The sequence below is a fragment of the Psammomys obesus genome, unplaced genomic scaffold, assembly GCF_907164565.1.
Source record: "Psammomys obesus unplaced genomic scaffold, mPsaObe1.curated_primary_1811, whole genome shotgun sequence".
NCBI classification, from domain to species: Eukaryota; Metazoa; Chordata; class Mammalia; order Rodentia; family Muridae; genus Psammomys; species Psammomys obesus.
This window is the reverse complement of record NW_026590699.1, coordinates 5,865,786-5,889,642: the sequence shown is the minus strand read 5'-3', so window position 1 is coordinate 5,889,642 and position 23,857 is coordinate 5,865,786. Positions and strand designations below refer to the sequence as shown.

General features: G+C 48.9%; 1 protein-coding gene across 5 annotated transcripts in view; it reads left to right on the top strand.

Annotated features, from left to right (window-relative positions):
* Atp11a (ATPase phospholipid transporting 11A) overlaps positions 1-23,857 on the top strand; it is a 109,681-nt gene that overhangs the window by 61,176 nt on the left and 24,648 nt on the right. For all 5 annotated transcript variants that reach the window (XM_055608422.1, XM_055608423.1, XM_055608424.1 and 2 more), the window contains exons 7-19: positions 946-1,049; positions 1,353-1,403; positions 3,944-4,008; positions 4,552-4,633; positions 5,696-5,846; positions 6,736-6,933; positions 8,722-8,895; positions 10,267-10,436; positions 12,300-12,371; positions 12,860-12,933; positions 15,531-15,634; positions 20,606-20,787; positions 22,224-22,475. In XM_055608422.1, coding sequence (XP_055464397.1) covers positions 946-1,049; positions 1,353-1,403; positions 3,944-4,008; positions 4,552-4,633; positions 5,696-5,846; positions 6,736-6,933; positions 8,722-8,895; positions 10,267-10,436; positions 12,300-12,371; positions 12,860-12,933; positions 15,531-15,634; positions 20,606-20,787; positions 22,224-22,475 — 1,679 coding nt within the window. The remainder of the gene's footprint in view (positions 1-945; positions 1,050-1,352; positions 1,404-3,943; positions 4,009-4,551; positions 4,634-5,695; positions 5,847-6,735; positions 6,934-8,721; positions 8,896-10,266; positions 10,437-12,299; positions 12,372-12,859; positions 12,934-15,530; positions 15,635-20,605; positions 20,788-22,223; positions 22,476-23,857) is intronic.

Here is a 23,857-nt window from a genome sequence, read left to right as displayed (position 1 = left end):
CCAATCTCAGGGAGCCTTGCACTGCTCACACGCCCTCAGCCTGGCCTTTTGCCCTCTCTGGACTTTGTATATCCCTGAAAGGCTGTCATATCCACAATTAGGAACCTCCTCCAAATCCTCACAGCAGAGCACATACTTGAATGACACAAATGGTAATGTGGTAATCACTTGTTCACTTGCTCCAAGTCATGCCACTCACCTCAGAGCTTATTATTAGAAACATAAGCAGAAACACAGGGGTCCCCTTCCTCCTGACTAGCCCCTGGCACATGTCTCATCTCCTCTCTCCTCCCCAGATAAAGGAAATAAAACCCCATGTTTACCTCCAGGTCCCACAGGTGCTAGCTAGGCCATGTGGCCCTGGACAGCAGCACAGTGCCAGCTGGCATCTACTTAGTTCTTGGGCCCCCTTTTTAGACATGCCACACTGAGACCTAAAAGGGTGGCTTAACAGCAGTGGCCTAGCAGCCTTCTGAGGGTTTTGATGCACACTTAGTTCAGATTTAAGGGACTGTCTGGCCCAACCATCTGAACAGATACACAGAGCAAGGACAGGAGGACATTTGGTATCCGAATTTGGAAAATGAGACCAACTGATGTTAATGGCATCTTCTCAGAACTTTAGTACTTTGCCTAAAAGAAGAGGAGCACATTAGTGATTAATAAGCCTTACCAGTGCAGGTACATCAACTATGAGGTCTAAAGACGTCCCAGACTTGCCCTTTGTCCTGATTTTAAGCTAAGGATGCCAAGTAAGCACGGAGAGTCAGAGTTCTCGTCACCCACCAAGAAAAGCAATAGCACAGTCTCATCTTTCAATGACCTTTTGCACCCAGACTCACCGAAGAACTTACAGGGTGTACATGAAGACCAGATTCTGGGGTGGGTCCCAGAAACCAGGTGGAGCAGGCTTGGGGTGTAGCTCGCACGCTTTCTCCTCTGCAGACTCACTACGCGGTTCAGGACACCAAGGGCTTCCACACCGAGGACGACGTTGACGGGCTGCACGCCACCATCGAGTGTGAACAGCCGCAGCCTGACCTCTACAAGTAAGCGGAGAGACTGGCCAGGCGCGGCTGGGCGCGCTGCTGAAAAGCTCGCCTCACACCTGCCGCTGCTCCACAGAAGGGGGCCTCAGTGTCCTTTATGTGGAGGAAGTGATTTACATCTGCAGGTTAAGAAATGTCGTGTAAGCCGTGGGTGAAGAAGCACAGAGAGAAAGATGAGAAGGAAGGAAGGGTTGAGTGGCTAAGCCCCACTGGTCGTGCCGCACACTAGGATGAGCTAGCTGGGGTGCAGACCGAAGGCCCCACTGGCGCTGTGAGTAATGACGTGACCTTTTCTGTTGCCAGGTTTGTGGGGCGCATCAATGTTTACAATGACCGGAACGACCCTGTGGTGAGGTGAGTCTTCTTGGGACTCCAGGCCTTTATCCTGTTTGTTGTGGCATTGCAAGCCCGTTCTTTGATGGGTTCTGCCATGCCACTTGGTTTGGAAGGCAGGACCCTGCCTCAGAAGCGCGTTCGCTCTCCCATGTTGACTCTGGGGCTTTGTGTGTTAATGCAGTGAGGATCCTGCGGCCCTCACCTGATGGTGGTAGCCAGCCTCGCCAGCTGGGCCAGCTCAGAAGCTCACAGGATGGTTCTTAATGGGGCCAGGGTCCAAATCAGCTGTGGGAGGCACCTTCCCATGCTATGAAGTCAGAAGTCTCGGACACGAAGGCCTCTCTGAGAGTAGATTCTCCTGCCTGTGGCCATGACTGGGTTGGGATGCTCAGGGTTTCTTCCAGGCCCAACTAGGATGAGGCAGTGTGTGTATGCTGGGGGCCTCTTGTGCCATCAGCACTGTCGCAGCGCCTGCAGACACGATGTGCTGAGAGAGAGCAGCCATCAGCAGCACTGATGAGCCTGAGAGCCAGCCTGGTGTGGGCCCTGGGAACCACCTCACATGTCCCCATCCGATCACCACTTGCTGCCATGACACCACAGATGTCCATTAGAGCTGTGTGCCTCAGCCCCTGTTATATCTGGTGTGTTTGATGAGGCAGTGTTTGGGTTTATTGCTTAGGAAATTGGCTTTCGGTAGATTTTGAAGTTGATCTGTTCCTGCAATTTATTGATACCCTGGTATCATTGTATGCTAAAGGAGACATTTGCCGGGAAGCAGGGGCAGACTTCTTAGGGGAGAAGTACCACGGAATAAAGAGTCACCGAGTATTTGTATCTGGCCTGTCTCCCAGGGGACTCAAGAAACCACTGCTGTATGGGAGGAGCCTGTGTCCTTAGCTCGTGTTATTAGTGGTTATTTTATTTGTTTATAGTACTTATTTTTAGACCTTATCTTGCTATTGGCTAGAAAGGCATGAACACCTGATTCTCCAGCCTCAGCCTTCTGAGTGTTGGGTCACAATCTGGTGCCACCATTCCAGCTCTTATCCTGCTTTTGTGGTAATCATCCACCAGCAGGTTAGTAAGGCATTAACTTGTAGAAGGCATTTGTTTTCAAAGAAACTGCTTTGGACACTAGACTGTGAAGAGCTGATTTGTTTTGGATGAAAAAGCAAATGCAGTGTTTTCTCATTGCCCGCCTATGAAGCTGAGGGTGCATGTACCGTGGACATGGACACTGAGGTGACACTGTGGCCCCGAGCTGGGGACCATGATCCTAATGCTCTTTGTATTTTGATACCAGCTTTAGCTTAGCCTTTCAACACCAAGACTGTTCAGCTTGTCATTTAGATTTTTAAGATGTTTATAAATATTGGACATAATATGAACCAGAGGAAAATGTTTGCTTTTATCAGTCCTCCACCCAAATTTCCAGTCCACACAATTATATTTGTTCTTCCGTCTGCCCACACTAGAAGCAAAGTATTTTGTCAAGTAAGTTATTTTTAGAGCTCTCGGAGACCCATTTAAGGTGAGGCCATTTGTTTTCATTAATGCTTGTGACACGAATTATTGTAAGCAACTTGCTAACAGAAGCTGACAGCCCTGCACAGCTGGGGGAACTGTGTTGTCAGTGGCTGTCAGACCGAAGGAGTCAACAGCTGCCTGCGGACTGCCCCATGAGGTGCCCAAGCAGCTCACAGCTTTCCTCCCTGGCCTCCTGCAGGGTGCAATCTGAACTATGTTGGCTAGGCACACTGGCCCTGTGTGCTTTCTTATCTGTCCAAAAGGCATCTGAGTAAGCGCGTGAATTAAAGGCAGGTGGGCTCCTTTCTGACAGGCTATGGTCATTGGGATGCTGGCAGCAGTAGAATTTGCATGGTTAGTCTACTGCTTCCAGTTTTCCTTCACTGCTTGGAGGGGGCTTCCAGCCAGCCACTGCCTGTAAATAACCTCCACACGCTGAGATTATTCCGGTACTGAGGCCCAGCCCCAGGCTCCCTTGGCCCTCGAAAATCCGCCTACACCAGCTAGGTGTCTCCACGTCTTGAAACAGCTGAAGAATGAGGGAACCTCAAAGTAATTTTAGCCTTTTCAGACCGTGCTGGGGTCCTCTAGCGGAACCACCCTCACATTGGAGGATGTTGGGAGGGGACTGCTGGCCCTGCCTTCGGGTCTCTTTTAGAGGAGGGCTAGGCGACATTTCTGATGTCCCTAGGTGTTGCAGGTGGCACAGATAGGGACCGCTGAGAACTCTGCCTGTGGCCTCTGGTAGGAATGAAACACTCAAGCTGCTGCTTATGTGAGGGTGGGATGTCCTACTTCCTTGAGGCCTCTCTCCAGCCCCTCTGATTGACAGGCCAGGAAGACAGAGGACTAGACAGCCCAGTGGCGCTGTCTCTACCTCAGAGAAGCTCAGGGCTTGTGCAAATGGACTTTGAAAATCTCAGTATGAGCAAGTGCGCTTATGGAGCTTCCCCTTAACATGACCAAGGTGGTTTTCACCTTGGATCCCAGTATTATGTCACACCACTTCCAGTCTTCTTGTCTTCCAGGCCGTTAGGATCAGAAAACCTGCTTCTCCGAGGAGCCACACTCAAAAACACCGAGAAGATCTTTGGTAAATATCTTAATTTGCAAACCACTGGTAATCATTTCTAAAATCAGATGCAGTAAGCAAACAACACTCCTCTGCAGCACCCCAAGATACCTTAAAGAACTACAGACTTGGTGCAGTGGCAACTTTTGCAAAGAGATAAGTGTTGTTGTGTAACCTGAACCCTCAGAGCCATGACAGTGAAGCCTTCGTCTTGCTCAGTAAGGACCTTAGCTCACAGCTCAGAAACACAAAGCAGCGTCCAAAAAGGTGCTCACAAAGCACTGTAGTGCAGGGGATTTCTCTGAGTCTTTGCATTGCTTTTGGTACCTCTCATTGATAGTGTGCTAAGTCCTGTTTGAATGTACTGAAATAAATTTTCAGATACACACTTGCCCTGCTGCCATATTAACATTTGGACTCAGGAATTTAAAGTGCAGAGTAGAGCCTATGCAGGGAGAGTCCTTAGTGTGAAGAACGCAGCTGTACAGCTCGGGAAGCTGGACTTGTGGCCTGTTTGTGTGCGCATCCTCTCAGTGTGGAAATCATAGACTCTTCTGCTTCCAGGTGTGGCTATCTACACAGGCATGGAGACCAAGATGGCCCTGAACTATCAGTCCAAGTCCCAAAAGAGATCTGCTGTGGAAAAGTAAGTCCACACCCCTGCTGCTCCTTTCCAGTCATCACTGGCCCTGTAGCTGCTACAATGTTCTCAGGGCCCACAGTGCCCTTGGGAGCCCACTCCTCCAGGGACTGGGGCTGCTAACTGCAGAGCCCATTGCTCTAGAGACTTGCTTTCTTTCCTCCTGGTAAGAGAAAAAGCCACACCTTCTTATTCCTGCTAACACGCTACCTGTAAGTCATTTTTCAGCACTCTTGTTCCTTGCTCAGTAAAGATAGCCACATCCCCACCCACTGATCCACTGAACCTAAGAACGGGGTCCCCTTTAACTGGGGACTTGGAAGGAACCAAGTGTGTTCTGATGTGGTTTTACTGAGCTCACTGTGAGCAGAGTGAGCATTTTCCATTAGACAACTGTCAGGATGGAAGTTAGACTTGTGAGAAGTGGAGGCTGAGGTTTTGTCATCGCTGTCCCTTGTCAGAGTTGTCCCGCCTTATGTCACAGAGTAAAGCACCAGGAGCTAGTTAGCTACCATGTCAGGATGCTGGCAGATGACCTAGGGATGTGTCCCTGGGCCTGCCTGCACTGGGTGAAGAGTGAGAAGGGCTTTCCCCAGTCAGGATGCTCTGCTTGCTGAAGTCTGTGTTACATGGGCTTCAGAAGCAGACCTCAGAAAGAGAGCCTCCCCCCAGTCTGCCACACCTTGATCAGCACGGGCATTTCCCAGCCTCAACCACTTCTCTGGGTACACGCTTACTCTCACTCTAGAGAGGTAATCACTGACTTCTTTGGTGGTGCCTGACAGTGGACGGTGCCAGCTCTGGCTGTTCCTGTTGTGGAAGTAGAATTCCCGTGGTTCAGAGAAGCTCGCCGGGCACACGGCAGCGTGCAGCTTTCCCTCCCTTCCCATGGCTCTGCTCCTGTATCCTGAGCATTGCAACGGCGGCCTGTGAACGAGCTGAATTTTCATCTTACTGGCTCAGACTGGACACTGCCTTCTGGGGCATTGCCGAATGTCCTGCGCTGTCTGTCCCTCTGGTCAGGAAGGACAGGGAGCAGCCTCTGAAGGCTGGGCTGTTTCACCCTAGGTCAATGAACGCATTCCTGATCGTGTACCTCTGCATCCTGGTGAGCAAGGCCCTGATCAACACGGTGCTCAAGTACGTGTGGCAGAGTGAGCCCTTCCGAGACGAGCCATGGTACAACCAGAAGACGGAGTCAGAGCGCCAGAGGAATCTGGTATGGAGGCACAGTCTTTGTGTGAAGGAGGTGACCCTTAGGCCACGGTCACAAAAAAAGATGGTATCAGAAAACTAGAGAGGTGAACTTGCCACAGGCAGGATGGAGCCTTGTCAGAGCTTAGGACAGGTGCCCTCATGGGCACCTGTTGTGGGCAGGTGTGAGCTACCTGCTCTCCTTGGGTACTAGAACGTACAAGTTTGGAAAGTGTGTCTTCCCACAGGAAATGTATAAGGACCAAAATAATTTTGATGTTTCCAAAGTTTAGCACACCACCACTAAGATAAATATGTCTTTTTGTAGTCACTAGGTGAGCACAGACTCTGACCTCAGAGCAGGGCCATATGCGAGCATAGGCCTCTGCACACTGAGGACATATCAGTGCCGTGTGCTAAGATAGCCGAGTGCAAGCACAGACCCCACATGAGGCTGTGCTTCAACTGTCAGGTTGCCTCTCCCTCATAGCTTTAAAGATAGGAATAACCTATACAGAAAAGTCATTCTGAGCTGAGTGTGGTGTTGTGTGCCTGTAATCCCAGAACAAGGCTGAGACGAGGACCATGCGTTTGAAGTCAAAGTCACTGTATTGCAAGATCCCATCTCTTCATAAGTTCAGTGAGTGTTAGTTACCGAGGGACATCATGAATACTCAACAGTTGCATTCCCATTGGGCCCTATTTAACATGGCGCCTTCTTATCCCTGATAGTATGGCTCCTGTCCCTGTCCCTGTCCCTCTCCACCTCTCCACCAGGTATTCAATTTCTGTTCTTAGCAAGATGTGACAGGCAAGGGGCTGCAAGGTCCCAAGTCGGTCTTTGTCTCTAGCTGGGGTGACAGATGACCTCTGCATGCAACCTTCAGCCTCCTTAATGCAGCCAATGCTCTCAGTTTCTCAGGGCCTTCACTGACTTCCTGGCCTTCATGGTCCTCTTCAATTACATCATTCCGGTGTCCATGTATGTCACAGTGGAGATGCAGAAGTTCCTTGGCTCCTACTTCATCACGTGGGATGAAGACATGTTTGATGAGGAAATGGGAGAAGGACCACTGGTCAACACATCTGATCTAAACGAGGAGCTGGGACAGGTCAGTGTCTCCTGGAGATTGCATGGTGTCTCAGCCCTGTGTCAGGCCACTGTGTCCTAGCACTCTGGGTTCTCTTTGATAAGTGAGAATCTGTCCAGGTCATGCACTCTGTGTGTACATATGCTGCAGTGGGTGAATGTCAGGAGTATGGGCACCAGTGGGAATACATCAAGCTTACTGTTTTTCTCCCCGAATGTATATTTTTGAACTTGATTTGCATAATAATAGTCAATGTTTTTTTGTTTTTTGTTTTTTTTTCTCTAACTTTATAATGTGGAAAATTGATTGCATTAGCTGATTTGATTTCTGGGCCTTACAGTTGAAGAGGTTGGCACCTAGTGAGGCCACTGTCTCAGCCCTTGCTTTCAGGCATTGCTTCTACTTTTATATATGGCATTTAGCCTCACAGCGAGCTAGATGAGAAAATAGAAAGCTAGGGCACTTTTCTGGGGTAGTGCGTTGCAGAGTTAATGGACGTGTGGTCTGCAGAACCATAGTTCCTTTAGCTTAGGAAAGGTCTGTCTTTCCAGACTGTGCAGAATGAGGTGACAGGTGTGAGGCATCGATCACAGCATCTGGTGCATCCGTCCAGGGACCTCACCTTGTGAGGACAGGGCTGATGCACATGCTAGCTGTTGCTCTCTGCTGTATGAGGCCACCAGGGCCCACAGAATAAGACAAGGTTGATGTGTGGCCATGTTTGCTGACTGCAGACCTCAGTGTTGCTACAGAGAAAATGATACCCAGAAAGGCCAGTTCTTTCCATCTCGCCTGGCCTCAAGGGGAGCCCCTGACCTTTTCCAGCCTTATGTCACAGGCTGTGTGGGAAATTGTCATTTCCCAAATGACAATTCATTAAATTAATAACCCATGTCGAACTGAACACTGCAGGCCTGCCCTGTGGTTGCCTAGCAATACAATGTAAACAGTCTTTACACTGACAGACACATGTCCTCCACCTTCCTTGGGGAAAGCGTTTGTTACTGAAGAGGGCACTGTTTGTTGAGGCTCCAGCTTTCTGATGCATTCGTCTAGGCCATTTCATGCTCCAGCTCCATGTAATGCATGGCCTGTTTGAGTCTCTCTTAGAAATCAGTCAGGAGGTATTTGGTAAGAAGAGTGTCAAGGATGCTCTGGGACAGGAAGGCTTCCAACCTGGGGCCCATCACAGAATTTGACTCTGTGTCCTGAGCAAGGCAGGCCCAGGCTGTGTTCCATGAACTGGGCCACTGAGGTCAGGACCAGCTGGTGAATACACAAAGCAGTGGCTTCCCCTGGCTGCCCAAGAGTGTGAGTGAGCATGCCTGTCAGTTTACACAGCAGAGCAAGACAGCAGTTCCATGTGTGAAACATGAACTGTCCACCAGTTCATGACACCACCAGTGTCTGGTCTGAAGCAGAAGTGACTGCCTCCCAAGTCAGCCTCATGCAGGTGCTTCACGTGCTTTCCTGTGATGTCAGCACTCATATCCATGTTCCGTGGAGAAGGACCTGAAGCTTAAGGCTTCCCAGGTGTGTGAGGAGTCAGGTGTGGAGCCTCTGCTGTCGTGGAAGATACGTTGTCCCCGACTGTAGTCCCTGCTGTTTCATATCAGTCTCCCGTGTGAGGAGGCTGGGGCCTTTTCCCACCAGATAGCACCTGTCTGGATGATGGGGGTGCCGTGGGCGCCTGCACATACCGCTGGATCTGTCTGGACAGACAGATCATCCACAGGGACCATAATAGGCTTGGGCTGAGGTGTGTCACCGGCCTGAGTGAAGCTTACCCTGAGTGTGTGGTACCCTCAGGTGGAGTACATCTTCACAGACAAGACGGGCACACTCACAGAGAACAACATGGCCTTCAAGGAGTGCTGCATTGAGGGCCACGTCTACGTACCCCACGTTATCTGCAATGGGCAGGTCCTTCCTGACTCCTCCGGCATCGACATGATCGACTCGTCCCCCGATGTCAGCGGAAGGGTATGTTACACCTCCTCAGGCTAGAGGGCCCGCCTGCCATGTGGTCCAGGATGCAAGGAGGGGGGCACTTTCACTCAGTGAGGTCATGGTAGGAATCCACTGTGGTGCTGTGTCTCCTTCCAAGGAGCAGGAGGTCTTGACAGTGATTCCTTTGCTAGAATTGGCCTGGAAAGCAAAAACAAATAAACAAGCAAACAAAAAAAAAAAAAAAAAAAAATAGGGCAAGTGGTCCAGGCAGCATGCTAAGTGTAGTGTGGACATACACAGCTTTGTATGAGTACAAAGCTGCATGTGCATGCAGATGTGTCCCCACACACACATGCTCACCTAGACATACATATGTATTTACATGCACAGATACCGTGTATGCATATGCATATGCTACACTTTTCTCTCTCTCTCTCTCTCACACACACACACACACACGTGCTCTGGCCTTGGGTCTTAGGATCTTTGGTCAGGGTTCAATTTCCAGCACCAGTTGTATAGAGACTAAGGGCTATATGGTGCCTACAGAACCTGAGAGGTCCACTGAGAGCCAGAAGTCGCCCGTTAATAACTGATGAGCTATGCACAGTCAGGTCACTGGCTCCTTCAACATGAGCTCCAGTTCATATCATTTTCTCACCAAGAGGAAGGAGTAGATGCCTTGTGGCCATCCTGAGACGTGCTGTAGCAAGGTCACATCCTCCTGTTCCCACCCAACGCCGATTGATCACATTGGGTGCCCGGAAAGCCTCCCATTGGCCACTGTGCTGCCCAGCTAGCTACGCAGGACCTCAGAATCTTCAAACTGACTGCAGGCTGCAGCCAGCACTGAGGAAGCTGAGCCCAGATCTGGGTCAGCTACTGTGACCTCATGCACATTAATGTGGCAGCAGCAGGGGGCTCCCGGCTTCTTTGAGTGCCATGTTATGATTGAGCTTGGGCTGCAGGCACACAGCTGGGGGTTAAGTCGCGTAGAGTGCAGCGTCCTTTGCTGGTAGCAGACTGCAAAGCCATTGCTGCGCAACAGTAGGGAGACAGGAATGAGCGTGCCAAATGCTTATGTGACCCATTTTCCCCACCGTGACATGACCATTCCTGAGTGTGCTCATAGCCACTCCTTGCTTGTTCCTAGGAGTATCACTATGAGCGAAACTCCGTCCTTCGCTTAGTCTTCACTGCCTATTAATACTTACATGAGTTGCCATGGTAACTTTAGAGCAGGAAGGCATTGTCACATGTGCTTCTCCTTTGTAACCGCTGAGACAAGCAAACAGCAGTTCACCCCCAGGAAGTCTTAGCCTCTGCTTTGTGGCCTGTCCAGTTTATGTGTTGTTCACATTCTCGCCATTGTGGGCAGAGGTGTGAGTGTCCCTGTCTCCACAGGAACGGGAGGAGCTGTTTTTCAGGGCTATCTGCCTGTGCCACACCGTTCAGGTGAAGGATGATGACTGTGGGGATGATGTTGATGGTCCTCGGAAATCTCCAGACTCCAAGTCCTGTGTGTACATATCCTCCTCTCCCGACGAGGTCGCCCTGGTTGAGGGCGTACAGCGGTGAGTCAGGCCACTGGGCCCAGGTCTAGAGAGCTGGGGTGATGGCTAAGCCAGCTCATGAGCCATCCTGGAAAGCCCTGTTTTGTTCCCTCGTCCCTTGCACTCTCTGTAGAGGTGGCTTTCCTGGCCAGCAACACAGCCCTTGTTACTGGGATTTTTGTGCCTGCAGCCATCTAGTCAGGGCTCCCTTCCGGGCCTATTGCACCTCAGACACCTGGGCTGACTCTCTTCAGCTCTCCCTGTCACCTGAACTGGGGAGCCAGCCTCTGGATGTGAGGCTCTGCCTGTCACTGCTTTGCCTTTGTGTCTGGTCATTCCATCTGGGATGCCACAGTGACGAGGCTCTTTCTGAAGTTCCTTCCACTTGTGTGAGATGTGGTATGTTAAGTAGATACCCAGAAGAACACTCCAGACATGTGGTAGAGCTTCGGGTCTCTAAGACTTAACATCTCAACAGTAAACCCCAGTGGCCCCTCTTTGCTATCACTAACAAATTCCTGCATCCTCCAGAGACTGCGAGGAAGATGGGAGAATAGTTTTGTGCCTCTCGCCTCTAAGAGTGGTGCTGTGTTGTGACTAAGCAAATCTGCTTTTCCTGTACAGTTTGGGTAGTAGCAGAATGTGTGAATGATGTTGCCCTCACTAGGTGTCCAAGGCACCACACACACACACACACACGCACACACACACACACACACACTTTGAGGCTAGGTCTGGAAGCATTTATAGCAGTGGTTCTCAATCTGTGAGTCTTGACTCCTTGGTGGTTACATATCAAATATCAGATATTTTTATGATTTTTAACAGTAGCAAAATTATGGTTATGAAGTTGCAACAAAAATAACGTTATGGTTGGAGGTCACCACATCATGAGGAACTGTATGAAAGGGTTGTAGCAGTAGGATTGAAAACCGCTGGCTTATATGTAGGTAAAGCTCTGGCTGCTGCAGAGAGTTGAAGTCAGGTCTGGCTGTCCCGCCGTCCCTGCAGCTCTCTCTTTCCAGGTGCCTTTTCTCTCAGCTGAGGCCAGCTCCCACCAGCGCCCACACTCCTAGCACCTGCCTGTATGACAGCTGGTGCTGGATTGGGTGGTGGTGTATTCTGTCCCATCTTTGGTTAGCTTCTCAGGGTCACAACCTCTTCACTGCCCGTGGCGGGAGGTGTTGCTCTCTGCAGCAGAGGGAGGGTGGGCAGCATTTCTGGGAATAGCCACCACGGGCCCATGTCCTGTCAGATAACTAGGTTGTCTGAGGGCAGGCTGTCTTCACTGCATAATTTATAAAACAGAAATAAAGCAAACCCAGAATGTATTTCTCACAGTTGAAAGCTAGGAGGCCAAGGTCAAGGTCCTAGCATCTCGAGGGTTTCTTGACTCTTCCCTAAAATGGTGGCAGCACGGAGAGAGGACAAGAGGGCAGAATTGCCATGTGTTAGGAGCCACTTTAATCATGAGGGCAAAGTCTTCCTGGACAACCGCCTTTGGCACTTGCAGTTTGGTTCAGTTTCCAACTGGGGGACCAAAATGACTGTTTGGTGACTCTTCACACTGGCGAATAGCCTCTGAGGGTCCTCATTCTACTGAAGCCCACTAATCAGTTACTGAAGTGTGCTTAGAAGCAAGAATTGCATCCAGACACCTGGTGCTGATCCTTCACCAGCTACCAGCACCCACAGAGTGCACCTGGTCACTGTAGGGGCATACACTTCAGGGTGGTAAATGAGTCAGGACCCCGTGTGCTGGCTTTATAATGCCCTGAGCTCCTGTCTTACTGCAAGAAAGGCACCTGGATGTAAAATGCAGGCTCCATGGAGGAGGCCTGTCTGGACTCCAGATAAGCACTGGGTTTGCTTTCTCTATCGCAGGCTCGGTTTCACATACCTGAGACTGAAGGACAATTACATGGAAATCCTTAACCGGGAGAATGACGTGGAGAGGTGAGGAGCTGTCCGCCTAAGCTTGTGTCCCTGGAAAAGAATTAAGTCCCATGCTTTGAAGTGAGGCCCCTAGGGCCTGTGTGACAGGCTGGTCTGCACACCACAGTGCTCCAGAGGCCCCATCAGCACTGGCCCTGCACTCAGTGGCACCCCAGCTCCAGAGCCCCACGTGTCTCCCTGAGAGGTTCTCAGACTTGGCATGAGAGCTGCATGCTCCGAATGAGGCATAGGTGTTAGGACTCTCCTGGGAGGAGTCAGAGCCAGGCTGACCCATCAGCTTAGACCCACTCTAAGCACTAGTCCCAACACAGGCTGGAGCTGGGCCTTCTAGGAGGTCCTGAACATCCCCCGGGGCATCCACGCAGTCCAGGCAGGGCACAGGGAGAGGTGAAAATGCCCCCTCCTGCTGTGGGCAGTCATCTGGCAATCACTCCGACTCAGCACCCACTTGGCAGCCTCGAGTAGCATGCCCCGCTTTTGTGTTTCAGATTTGAACTGCTAGAAGTCCTGAGCTTTGACTCTGTGCGGAGAAGAATGAGTGTGATAGTGAAATCCACTACAGGTAAGACTTACCTGACATTGCACTGTGGGGGCCTTCTCTTGGATCTTTAAGGGCTTAGGCCATAAGAACTATTTATTCCACGTTTGTGTCTGTGCATGCGGGTGCATGTGTGTATACGTGTACATTCATGTGTTTGTGTGTAGGCCAAAGAACAGCTTCTGGTGTCCTTCCTCCTCAGGCATTGGGCTAGACTGACTAGCCAGTAAAACCTAGAAAGCCTCCTGGCCCTGTCTCCCTGGCACTGAGATTGCAAATGCATGCTACCGTGCCACGCTTTTTTTTTTTTTTTACCTGGGTTCTGAGAATTGAACCCAGGTCTTCATTCTTCCAGATCCTTTACCACCCAAGCTTTTTTCCCCTCTTCCTTTATTCCACTTGTAAAGGCATAGGTAAACTCTTCTATTAATAGCAACTTTGGAGACAAATAAGCACTGGGCTAAGCCTCCTGCAGACAATCATTATCATCCAAGAACATCCTGCTACTCTGCTCCGCACACACCTAAAACACAGTGCATGTTTTAACTGTATTTAAGGACACATAGTATGAGTTTGCAGGTATTTCTGTACTAGAGTTTAGGATGCCAACCCATTACCCGGGTTTCTCAGGTAACAGTGGACCTTTATTTGGGAGCTGCACATACTGGTTTATGGTTAGTGTGGGGTGCTGAAGGAGTGAATGCAGTGGGACCCCTTGAGCAGTTGATTCTGGTTGTCCTTGGCATGTGCTTTTCATGTAAGTTTGCCCTTGCCTCCTCCCTACCATGTAGCTCTGGGGTGGTTCCTTCAGCATCAGCATCCTGTGTAAAAGGCCTTACAATTAGTCCTCGTCATCCTTTCCAGAGGAAGCCCCACAGAAGCAGACATGCGCCTCATCTCTCCCCGCCCTCACACTGGACCTCTTGCTCCCCAGCACTCACAGGTCTCCCCTTACAGCCACGTAGCCCTGGAGTCAGAGACTCAGTAACCACTGGTTTCCTGGCTTCGACCAGCACGAACTGTGTGGGTCCCCAGGCTACATCTTCTGGTCCTGACTTTACCTCCCATCTCCTCGCTGCCCAGAGTCTTTCTGCCCAGCTGTGTTTGCCCTTCCTGGATTATGGTGTGAAGTGGCAGCCCCCACCCCCAAATGCCTTCCTGGATACCCCCAGTTATCCACAGCATCCACACTGGAGCTGCCTAGTGTTTTTTCTGCCTAGTGTGGACTGTCCATCCTGGAGGCCCCATCATCTTCTGCACCTTCAGGAACAACAGTCATGCCTCTGGTGCCAGTGTATTCCCTACTTACACACCTCAGCATTAATGCTTCCCATAGTTTAGAAATAGAACAGGTGGGTGCCTGTCAAATAGCTGTGCCTTGGGAAGTGATCCCAGGCCTCAGCCCAGAAGTGTGCCTCTCTTTCCTTCCATCCTGGACAGCTGACTAAACCACCAGACAATTGAAAGTCACCACCAGCCTCTTGAGGCCTCTGGATGTAGTCTCCTCAATGTTAGGGGCATAGTGAGCCTGTCTCTACAAGGAATCTACTTATCCACTTTCCTGGGAATGTAAACTATGCCATGGCCTTTCTACAGCCTTACGGCCATTGGGACACACAGTGGTGTTTTGTTGTTGTTGTTGTTGTTTTTTGTTTTTTTAATTATTATTAGATAGATAGATATAGATATAAATATTGGTTGTTTTTTTTTTTGAGACAGTGTTTCTCTATATAGCCCTGGGACTCACTCTGAAGATCAGGCTGGTCTCAAACTTAAGGATACACCTGTTTCTGACTACTGGGATTCAAGACATATGCCACCACACATGGCTTACTGGGATGCTGCTATAACTACACCCAGACACTGTATCATGGCAAGCCTGAGACTGCATTATTGCTGAGCAGTGTGACTGAGTATGGGGCCTCAGACTGTGTTTTTGTCAGAGTAGGGCAGCTCAGGGTCAGACTTGAGACTGATTGCAGATCATCTAGGCTGAACAAGTTCGCTCAGAGCTGGTTTTTCAATGCTTTGGCTACTTCCTTGCTGTCTGTTAATGTCTTACCCAGAGGGAGAACATTCTTTTATGTTGAGAAAAGGAGCACACACAGCCAGCACAAAGGGTGCTTAGAGTTCTAAGGACAAGACTAGAGATGTGGTGGAAGATAGACTTTCCCATGACACTTTATGATACAAAGGGCAGCCTGTCCACGGAAGACCCACTTTCAGGAGGAATTATACATTCACCTTCTGGTATTTCATGAAGCTTGAACACTCCTTTTGGGTCAGCAGCACCCTTTGTTCCATGATGCTCATCCTTCCACTCAAGCCCTGTGCCAGGAGGTATTTTGCTTCTCACAGGGAGTTTGAGCACCCAGAGCCCTCATTGTTCCTGACTCCTCAGTAAGACGAGAGCTCTCGGTTGTAGGACTGAAACGAGGCTCTGGCATGTTCCATGGACTGCACTTCTTCCAGATGTTAATATATTATCTGGTCTTGTAAGATGGCCTTTAAGATGTTCTGTACACCTGTATCACTTGTTTTCATTAATAACAAATTGAAAAGTAAATTTGTCTCCCCATGTAGTAATTAAACTCAACACTATTTTTGCCTTCATTTTCCAGGAGAAATTTATCTATTTTGCAAAGGAGCAGATTCTTCAATATTTCCCCGAGTGATAGAAGGCAAAGTGGACCAGGTCCGGTCCAGAGTTGAGCGCAATGCAGTGGTAAGATCTGACGCTCTTACGGCCCCTCTCCCTTCTGCAGACCATGGTTTCTGGCTCTTCTTTTGGCCGTGGAGCTTTCTGATGTTAGTGGTTGCTTTGCTCTCCTGTCCGCTGGCAACAAGAAATGAGAGGTCCTCCTCCCATTTATGCCATAGGCTATTCTGCAGAGGCAGCTTGCCTCCTCCCAAAGGAGCCAGAGAGACCCTATGTGGAATTAGATGGCCTTCTGCTGGAATCTGGAGAGCCTGTGCTAGACAGACATTCCAGACACAGCGCTGTCACCTTCCCTCAGGGACAGCCCCTGTATGGCGCCCCAGGAAGCATGCTCCAGGCTTCATTGCACTTATGGCAAACTTCTTGAGGCCCTGATGTTAACTTTTATTTCAAGTGGGGACCCTTCTGCCAAGGGTTACCCCCAGGAGTCACCAGAGACACATCTTGTGTTAATGAGCACACTGACATAGTCCATAGTTCATCTGTTCTGGAGGGCTCTCCCCCACCTGAGAGTCACTTTCCTTAAGAGGAGTAACATGTTAATTATGATTAAAGGACATCTGTTTTAGAGGATTTATTGAGCTATAGTCAGGGAACATTAACGTGTTCATACTGAAAATAAAAATAGTTAAGTTTTGATGTACAGTTTTAAAAACATTACACTTCTACAAACAGTATCCTCAGAACTTTGTATCCCCTCCCTGTCAACTCCCCCATAAACCACCGCTGTGGGCCATCACCGTAGGCGAAACTTACCTTCCGAGTGTTCCTGTCAATAGGATCAGAGTCTGTTGTCCTGCAGGCCTCTGTCACTACCCGCGACTGTTCTGAGATTCGGCCACACAGATGTTTCAGCATAGTGTTCTTTTTCTCGCTGAGCAACCCATTCGTGCTGATGCCCGATTTACTTGTTCACCTGTTGATGCCAGTGTGGACTCTGAGTCCTGTGTAGACACCCCTTTTTGGGGAAACTCCATGCTGTGGCTGTGTTTGCTGTCTATATTCATCTTTCTTCTTGGCTGCTTTTCCATGGATGGCTTCTGGTTGTGGTGAGTTTGGGTGTAGCGATTCTCATACTTGTTCTGTTCAGGAGGCTGAAATGTGCTCTGTGGGCTTTTACCAAGAATGGAAATGTTTCAGTAATGCATTTGTAATGACGTGTGTCCCCCGCCACCAGCCTCGTCACTTGGTCTACCATCGCTGGCTGGTTGATCCCTCTGTGGTGTGGACTTCATCCCACATGCTGGTCACAACTGCAGACTTTGCCCTGTGGGCCGCTGGATCCTTCACACTGCCTACTCACCTAGAATTTAACTGGTTGAGCTCTTCAGAAACAGCTTGTTCCTTCCAGCTGTGGCTTCTTGTTGTTTGGTGGGTTTGGAACAGTGCCCTTGCCTGGTGCCCTGGAGGATGCTGGGAATGTGCTGTTCTCTAGCCACTTGATGGCCTCTGCCTGGCCTTTGAGCCTGGCCATCTGTCGTCCTCTTCCGGATCCTTCAGGGCCATTGGTTGCTCAGTGTCTACCTTAGTTAGGGTTTCTGTTGCTGTGGTAAAACACTTGGTCCAAAAACAACTTGGGAAAGAAAGGGTTCACTTCAGCTTACATGTCCTGATCATGGTCTGTCATGAAGGGAACTTAGGGCATGAACTGAAGCAGAGAGCATGAATGAACATTACTTTCTGACTTACTCAGCTGTTTTCATATATCTCTCAGGATCACCTGCCCAGGGAGGGTACTGCCCACAATGGGCCAGTGTTACCTCAGAAGTGACATGTGGAGACACACCTTTTCATTGTGTGCTCACTTCTCTCGTTACAGCAACTCCTTTCATTCTGACCAGTGCAAATCAGGAGCTAAAACAGACAGAAAAATACACATCAATCTTTCTAATACAATTATGTAAAAATGTCAATACAAAATGTTCATATGGGGTCTGGAGAGATGGATCAGCAGTTTAAGAGCGTTGTCCTTCTTCCAGAGGTGCTGAGTTCAATTCCCAGCAACCACATGGGGGCTCACAACCATCTATACTGGGATCTGATGCCCTCTTCTGGCGTGCAGGTGTACATGCAGATAGAACACTCATGTAAAATAAATAAATTTTTTAAAATGTTCATACCTATCTTCAAACATATTACCAAGCAAAATCTAGAAGCACATTGACAGAAGACATAGTGTAAGCTCATTTTGACTCCAGAAACAGATGATTTCATACATGTAACCCACTCCCACAGTTACACTAATAGACTATTGAGAAGCTGTACTCAGTCACCCAGAGAGACAAAGAAGGAACCTGGCAAAAACCGTATCTCCTCGTGATTTTGAAATAACAGAAAATGAGCAGATGGCTGCTCCATTAATAAAACAAGTGCAACTGTTGTCAAGGCCTTATTACTGTCAACGGGGGTAAGGGCACAGCCTCGGCACTGTCAGCCGCAGACACTCCGCCTCAGGGGCGTCGTCTCAGTTAAGATTCCTTGTGTCACGGTGACAAAAAACAACCAGGGCAGCATCCCCTAGATCTGTCCTGGAATTCTTAGATCCATCTGTCAGCTGAGGTAATTCATGCTTCCCCCTGAGCCCCCACCTGTGCCCCAGGCCAGGAGTTAAGTCAGCCAGGGAGTGAAGGAACTGCACCCCCACATGTTATAAACAGTTACAGCTTTACACAGTAGAGACAGTTGTAGGCAATGCTGAGAGGGCCATTGTTTCCTTCAAATCCAGTTTCTTCTTCAATTGCTTGTTTTGATATGTTCAATCATAATTTAGCAATTGCTGCCAAATACAAGATTTTGAAAACTTTACCCTTTATTTTTACTAAGAACTTTATAGTCCTGGCTTTAAGTTTAAGATGTTGACCTTACTTTAAAATGTCGTGTCTGCTGAAGGGAACAGTCCCGTGTTTTGTAAGTGGGTGTCATTTCTTGAGCACCATTGTTGAAGGGCTGGTTTTTTTTCCCTGTCGAATGATCTTGCTTCTCTTGTTAAATCGTCCAGGTGGATGTTCTGGGTTTTGTTTCCGGGTCTCAATTCTGTCCCACTCTTCCTCCTTTTCTCTGTCTTCATGCCAGTTCTGGGCAGTTTTCTTTAGTGTCCTGTGCTAGTAAGTTTTGAAACCAGAATGTGTGCATTTTCATGAACTTGCTGTTCTTTTGAATACCTTGACATTCCCTGTGAGTTCCTGCGGAGTTCACCATCGGGACTCCCACAGGATCACAAATCCACAAATGGCTCTGATGGGTGTTGTCTAATAACAATACGAAATCTTCCAACATGTTTCTCTTATTTGGCTCTTCGGTCACATCTTCAGTGTTGTGTAATTTTGGTCTGTTTGTCCTTTTTCTCCATGAGTAAACACGTGTCTGAATGTTTTCTTTCTGATAATATTCTGAGTAGAATTGTTTTCTTAATTTCCTTCCCAGTGGGAAGCGTTGGGAGTATGTGAGGTGCAGCTGACATGCTGTGCTGACGTTACCTCTGTGCTGTTGTTGCATTCATGTAGCAGTTCTGGGGTTTCTCGGGAGGTGGGGTGTGCGTTTTTCACCATTTCCTGGCTGTGGGATCTGTCATCTGCACCTGTAGTCTTCAGAAAATCGTTCTTTCTGAGTCGGGGACCATTGTTACCCTTGTTGCTTTGACAGAGTGTGTGATGCTAGGTTGTGTTCAGCAGAGGCGCAGAGGAGAGACTCCCTGCCTGTCCTCACCATGGAGCAGTTCTGGGGACAGCGCTGTGTTGACACTGCCATTGTCAGATGCTTCCTCTGCATCAGCTCAGATCAGCATGTGGATCTGGTCTCCATCTCGTAACGCCACATGTTACGCTAGCCCATTTCTTTTGCTGAATCAGTCTGGCATCCAGGAGTGAGTCTCTTCACGACATACAGTCTTCTCACAGCTGTTGAGTTCTGTTTTCTAGTGTGCTGCCAAGGATTACTGTATCTGTGTTTATAAGGGACAGTGCTCTGCGGCAGTCTCCAAGTGTGACTGTGTTCTGTGCAGTTCGGTGGAGTGGCATACAAGACTTCTAACATACTTAGCAAGAGGCTTAGGAAAAAGCACGTCTACCTCGTATCCCCACAGTAGAAAGTCCCTGCCTACCTGTGCAGGCAAAGGCCAATTCATTTCTGAAAGCCTTATTTACCACTCACAATACTCTCCACTCTGGAAAGTTCCAGGTGGTTATCTTTAGAGACTTCGTTCTTATCTGACGATTCTTCTGCCTTGTAGATGAAGCAGTGTGTTTTGCCTCTGTGCCCCTCCCTCTTGAAGGATTAGAGTGTGTGCTTCACAGGGGTTAGGCGGTCTGAGATATAAAACAAATAGTGGCCTGTTAACCTGAAGAGCTGCATGATGGATTGACAACACGGGAAATAGTTTTTTTACGTCTAAAACTCAGAATTTGAAATGCTTGCTTAGGAGGCCTGTGAGTATTATACTATTGTACATGGAATTAAGGTGAAGGAGTAAGAAACACCCAAAGGTGCCACACCAGTAGCTACCACTCAGTGATAGTCCGGTGTCTTGGCTGGAGGGAGGCGGAGTGGCAGGCCACATGGCCTTGACAACTGCATTGCACACTCTCTCCATGTGTTAGAATCCCTCATCCCTCATGCTTATTTTAGTTTCCCATGTCCCAGCATGAGGATGAATAATCTTGCAGTTTTCCAGCTCCCAGCTTTGGAAACACCACTACATCAACATTGCAAAGTATTATCTCCCCAAAGCTTAAACTGAACTCTGTTTGTGTACATGAAAGATCAGAGTCTGTGTTCTGGTGTAGTGGCCTAGACTAGGTATCATAGGTTATAGTTCTGTAGTGCACATGCTTGTCCATATTTAATGTAATTCAGTAATCCCTCGAGGGTGGCTGGGTTATGACTCATTCATTCTCTTCAGAGGTGGGTAGGAGGCAGGCCTGAGAATGCATTTAGCGGGTGGCATTAGATTCAAATGGAACACTGACTTGTGTTCCACAGGAAGGGTTGCGAACCCTGTGTGTTGCCTACAAGAGGCTCGAGCCAGAAGAATATGAAGTTGTTTGCAAGCTGCTGCAGGCCGCCAAAGTGGCACTTCAAGATCGTGAGAAGAAACTAGCAGAAGCCTACGAGCAGATTGAGAAGGACCTCATTCTGCTTGGTGCTACAGCTGTTGAGGACCGGTAAAGATGCCGAGTGTCTGTGTTCAGTTACAGATGGGCAAGGGGCCTTGAGGGTGGGGTGGAGGGCATCATATGCCAGTGTGTACGTCCTCAGGACAAGGCTGGTCTGTTTTCCTTCACACAGAGTGACACCCGGAGGTTATAACTGGGTGGTTTGTTACTGTCCACAAAAGATGCCTAAAGGACACTTTCCCTCCAGCAGGGGAGAGTAACATCTTCACATCACAACACACATGGAAGACCAGTTTTTTTGTTTTTTGTTTGTTTGTTTTTTTGTGTGTGTGTGTCCTAGAAAGGATGAGTATTTTCCAACTGCTGCTGGCTCTTCAGAACACATCTATGACATTTTAGATCTTAATGTCTTCAAAATATTTGTCATTGTTTGTTGAAGAAAGTTAAAATAACAAAGTGGACTGTTGTAAAACCAGTGATTGTAGCTGATAAAATTACTGAGAAAGAGCTTCTAGAATTCTCAGGTACAAGGGAACAATGTCTTGAGGACAGTGATGCAGAAAGGGAGGGAGCTTCTGAAAGGTCAGCTGACATGGCTGGGTTAGCCCCTGGAAGGTTGACACTCTGGAGCATGTAGGGATGAGCATCAGTGAAAATAAACTTTTTTCCTAGACAAGGTTTCTCTGTGTAGCGTAGGAGACACAGAACATGCCCCCTCCTGGGATTACAGGCACAATGTCCCGTGGAAGTGATGTTTGATCACAAGTCACTTCTTCAAAGCCAAAGCCAGCACACTGGTAAACTTTCCTCTCCAGGCCTCGGCTCCCTTATTGTTGTTCCAGAAAATTACAAGATTGGAGGTGGCTTGCCTCATAATGCAGCTGGAATAGTAGGACCTCCACACTTCTGGCCGGGGCTTCCTCCCAGGGACTAGTCTGACTTTGCAGGGTTATGTAGAGGTAGAAGGTCATACCAGATTTTACATAGTGCTGGCACATGCTAAGCCAGTGATAGACGTTCACTAATGTGGGGCAGCTGTCATCATTATCATCATCATAATTATTACCAGCATCTGACATATTACTCAAAGCCTGGACTCCAGTTTGACAAGTAGCAACATTAGAACACACAGCACCAAAAGGAAAGACATCCCTCATTTCCTGATTCCGTTTTTCCTTTTGTTTCTGGCTGTGATGGTTCTTCCAAGGGAAATGATACTGGATTATGGAAGGATGAGGCTCAGCAGCAGGCCATCACACAGAACAGTGTCCTTAAATCCTCACCCATGCTTGGCTGAGCCTTGTAGCACTTGTAACACTGGGAGAGGTTCCAGTCCCTTTACACAGACCCTCAGCCATGTTGCATTTGCTATTCTGTAGGGATGAGTGTTTTCATGACTTCGTGTGTCTTAAAGTTCTTTATTTGTTGGCCTTTGGATCCTGACTCCCCCACCCCCACCCCCCGCATGGGTTCTGTGCTCCCAGGCTCCAGGAGAAAGCCGCTGACACGATTGAGGCACTGCAGAAGGCAGGTATCAAGGTGTGGGTGCTCACTGGGGACAAGATGGAGACAGCCTCAGCCACCTGCTATGCCTGCAAGCTGTTCCGCAGGAGCACACAGCTGCTCGAGCTGACCACCAAGAGGCTGGAGGAGCAGAGCCTGCATGATGTCCTCTTCGAGCTGAGCAAGACAGTACTGCGCTGCAGTGGGAGCCTGACCAGAGACTCCTTCTCGGGGTATGCGGCCTCTCCCACCTAATGGGACCTGGGTCTCCGTGGGGCGCTAGTGCCTGCACCGGGGTAGGTCGGGTGGATGCCGTGGATGAGACTGGAGCTCTCTGTGTGCAGCTGGGTGTGCCTGGATTTCAAGCTGATGGGGAAGGGGTGTAGAAAGATGTTTTGATTTTCATCTTCTGTTGTGCCTGGTGCATCTATCATGGATGTTCAGAATACTGCCTGAGAAGCCAGAGGTAGTTAGTAATGGTGGAGGCTGTTTGTCTGAGAGAGCATGTTGCTGAAGTTGGGTCTTTCCAGGAATGTCCACCAGCTTATGCACACACTTGAAAGGGGCCTGCCTTACCAACATTGGGTGAGCCAGCTGCGGGTGGTCTCACCTGCTTCTGATTCAGAGTCATTGTTTCACATTGTATTTGTTTGTGTGGGTATCAGCATGCATGTGCCACAGCATACATTTGGAGATTAGAGGACAACTGAAAACCGTAAATTCCCTTCTTCCACCATAGAGTTTTTGGGGGTGAAACTCAGTCAGACTTGGAGCAGGCATCCCAAATCACTGAACCATCTTATTGGCCAGTCTTAAAAGTCATAAGAATTTGGCAAAACAGATCGCCTCTCTAGACCTGTGCAAATTTTAGTCTGTTTCAAGAACAGCACAAAGTCATTTCCTTATGAGATCGCAGATGTTCTTGTCATTTTAAGGCCTGGCAAAGGGTAAGGAGGGGCAGCTCAATGGTTAAGAGTGTGCACTGCTCTTCCAGAGGAGCCGAGTTTAGTTCCCAGGCTGCTCCCAACTACATGTAACAGGAGGTTGGACTCTCCTGGTCTGTGCAGGTGTGTGCCTATTCCTACAGACAGACAGACACATATTTAAATTCTTAAAATAAAGCTCAGCAAAGGAAGGCCTTGACCATGTTCTCACAGTGAGGTCACCAGGACAGAAAGCCCAGGAGATACCAGACAGACAGAGGAAGGATGGCATGAGACCAGAAATGAAGACCCACTCTCCCAAGGCCCTCCCTGTGTCCTGAGACGTACACAGACCCACAGGAGGCTGTGGCTGCTTTGCCTGAGCGAAGAGTTTTCTTTAAAATGTGAATTTACAGCATAGTCAAAAGGTGGATCCAGTACTGTAAAGATTGTCATGATGAAAGGAGAGCTGTCAGACTCCTGATACCGTGCATCAGTACCAAGTGTGCCCCAGTTGCAGTGTGAAGGCCCTGGTGTGGGTGGTGTAGACTGTGGGCACCTGGAATGTAGTACTCTATAGAGTGTGGAGGCCCTGGTATGGGTGGTGTAGACTGTGGACGTCCAGGCATGTGGTACTCTATAGAGTGTGGAGGCCCTGGTATGGGTGGTGTAGACTGTGGAGGCCCTGGTAT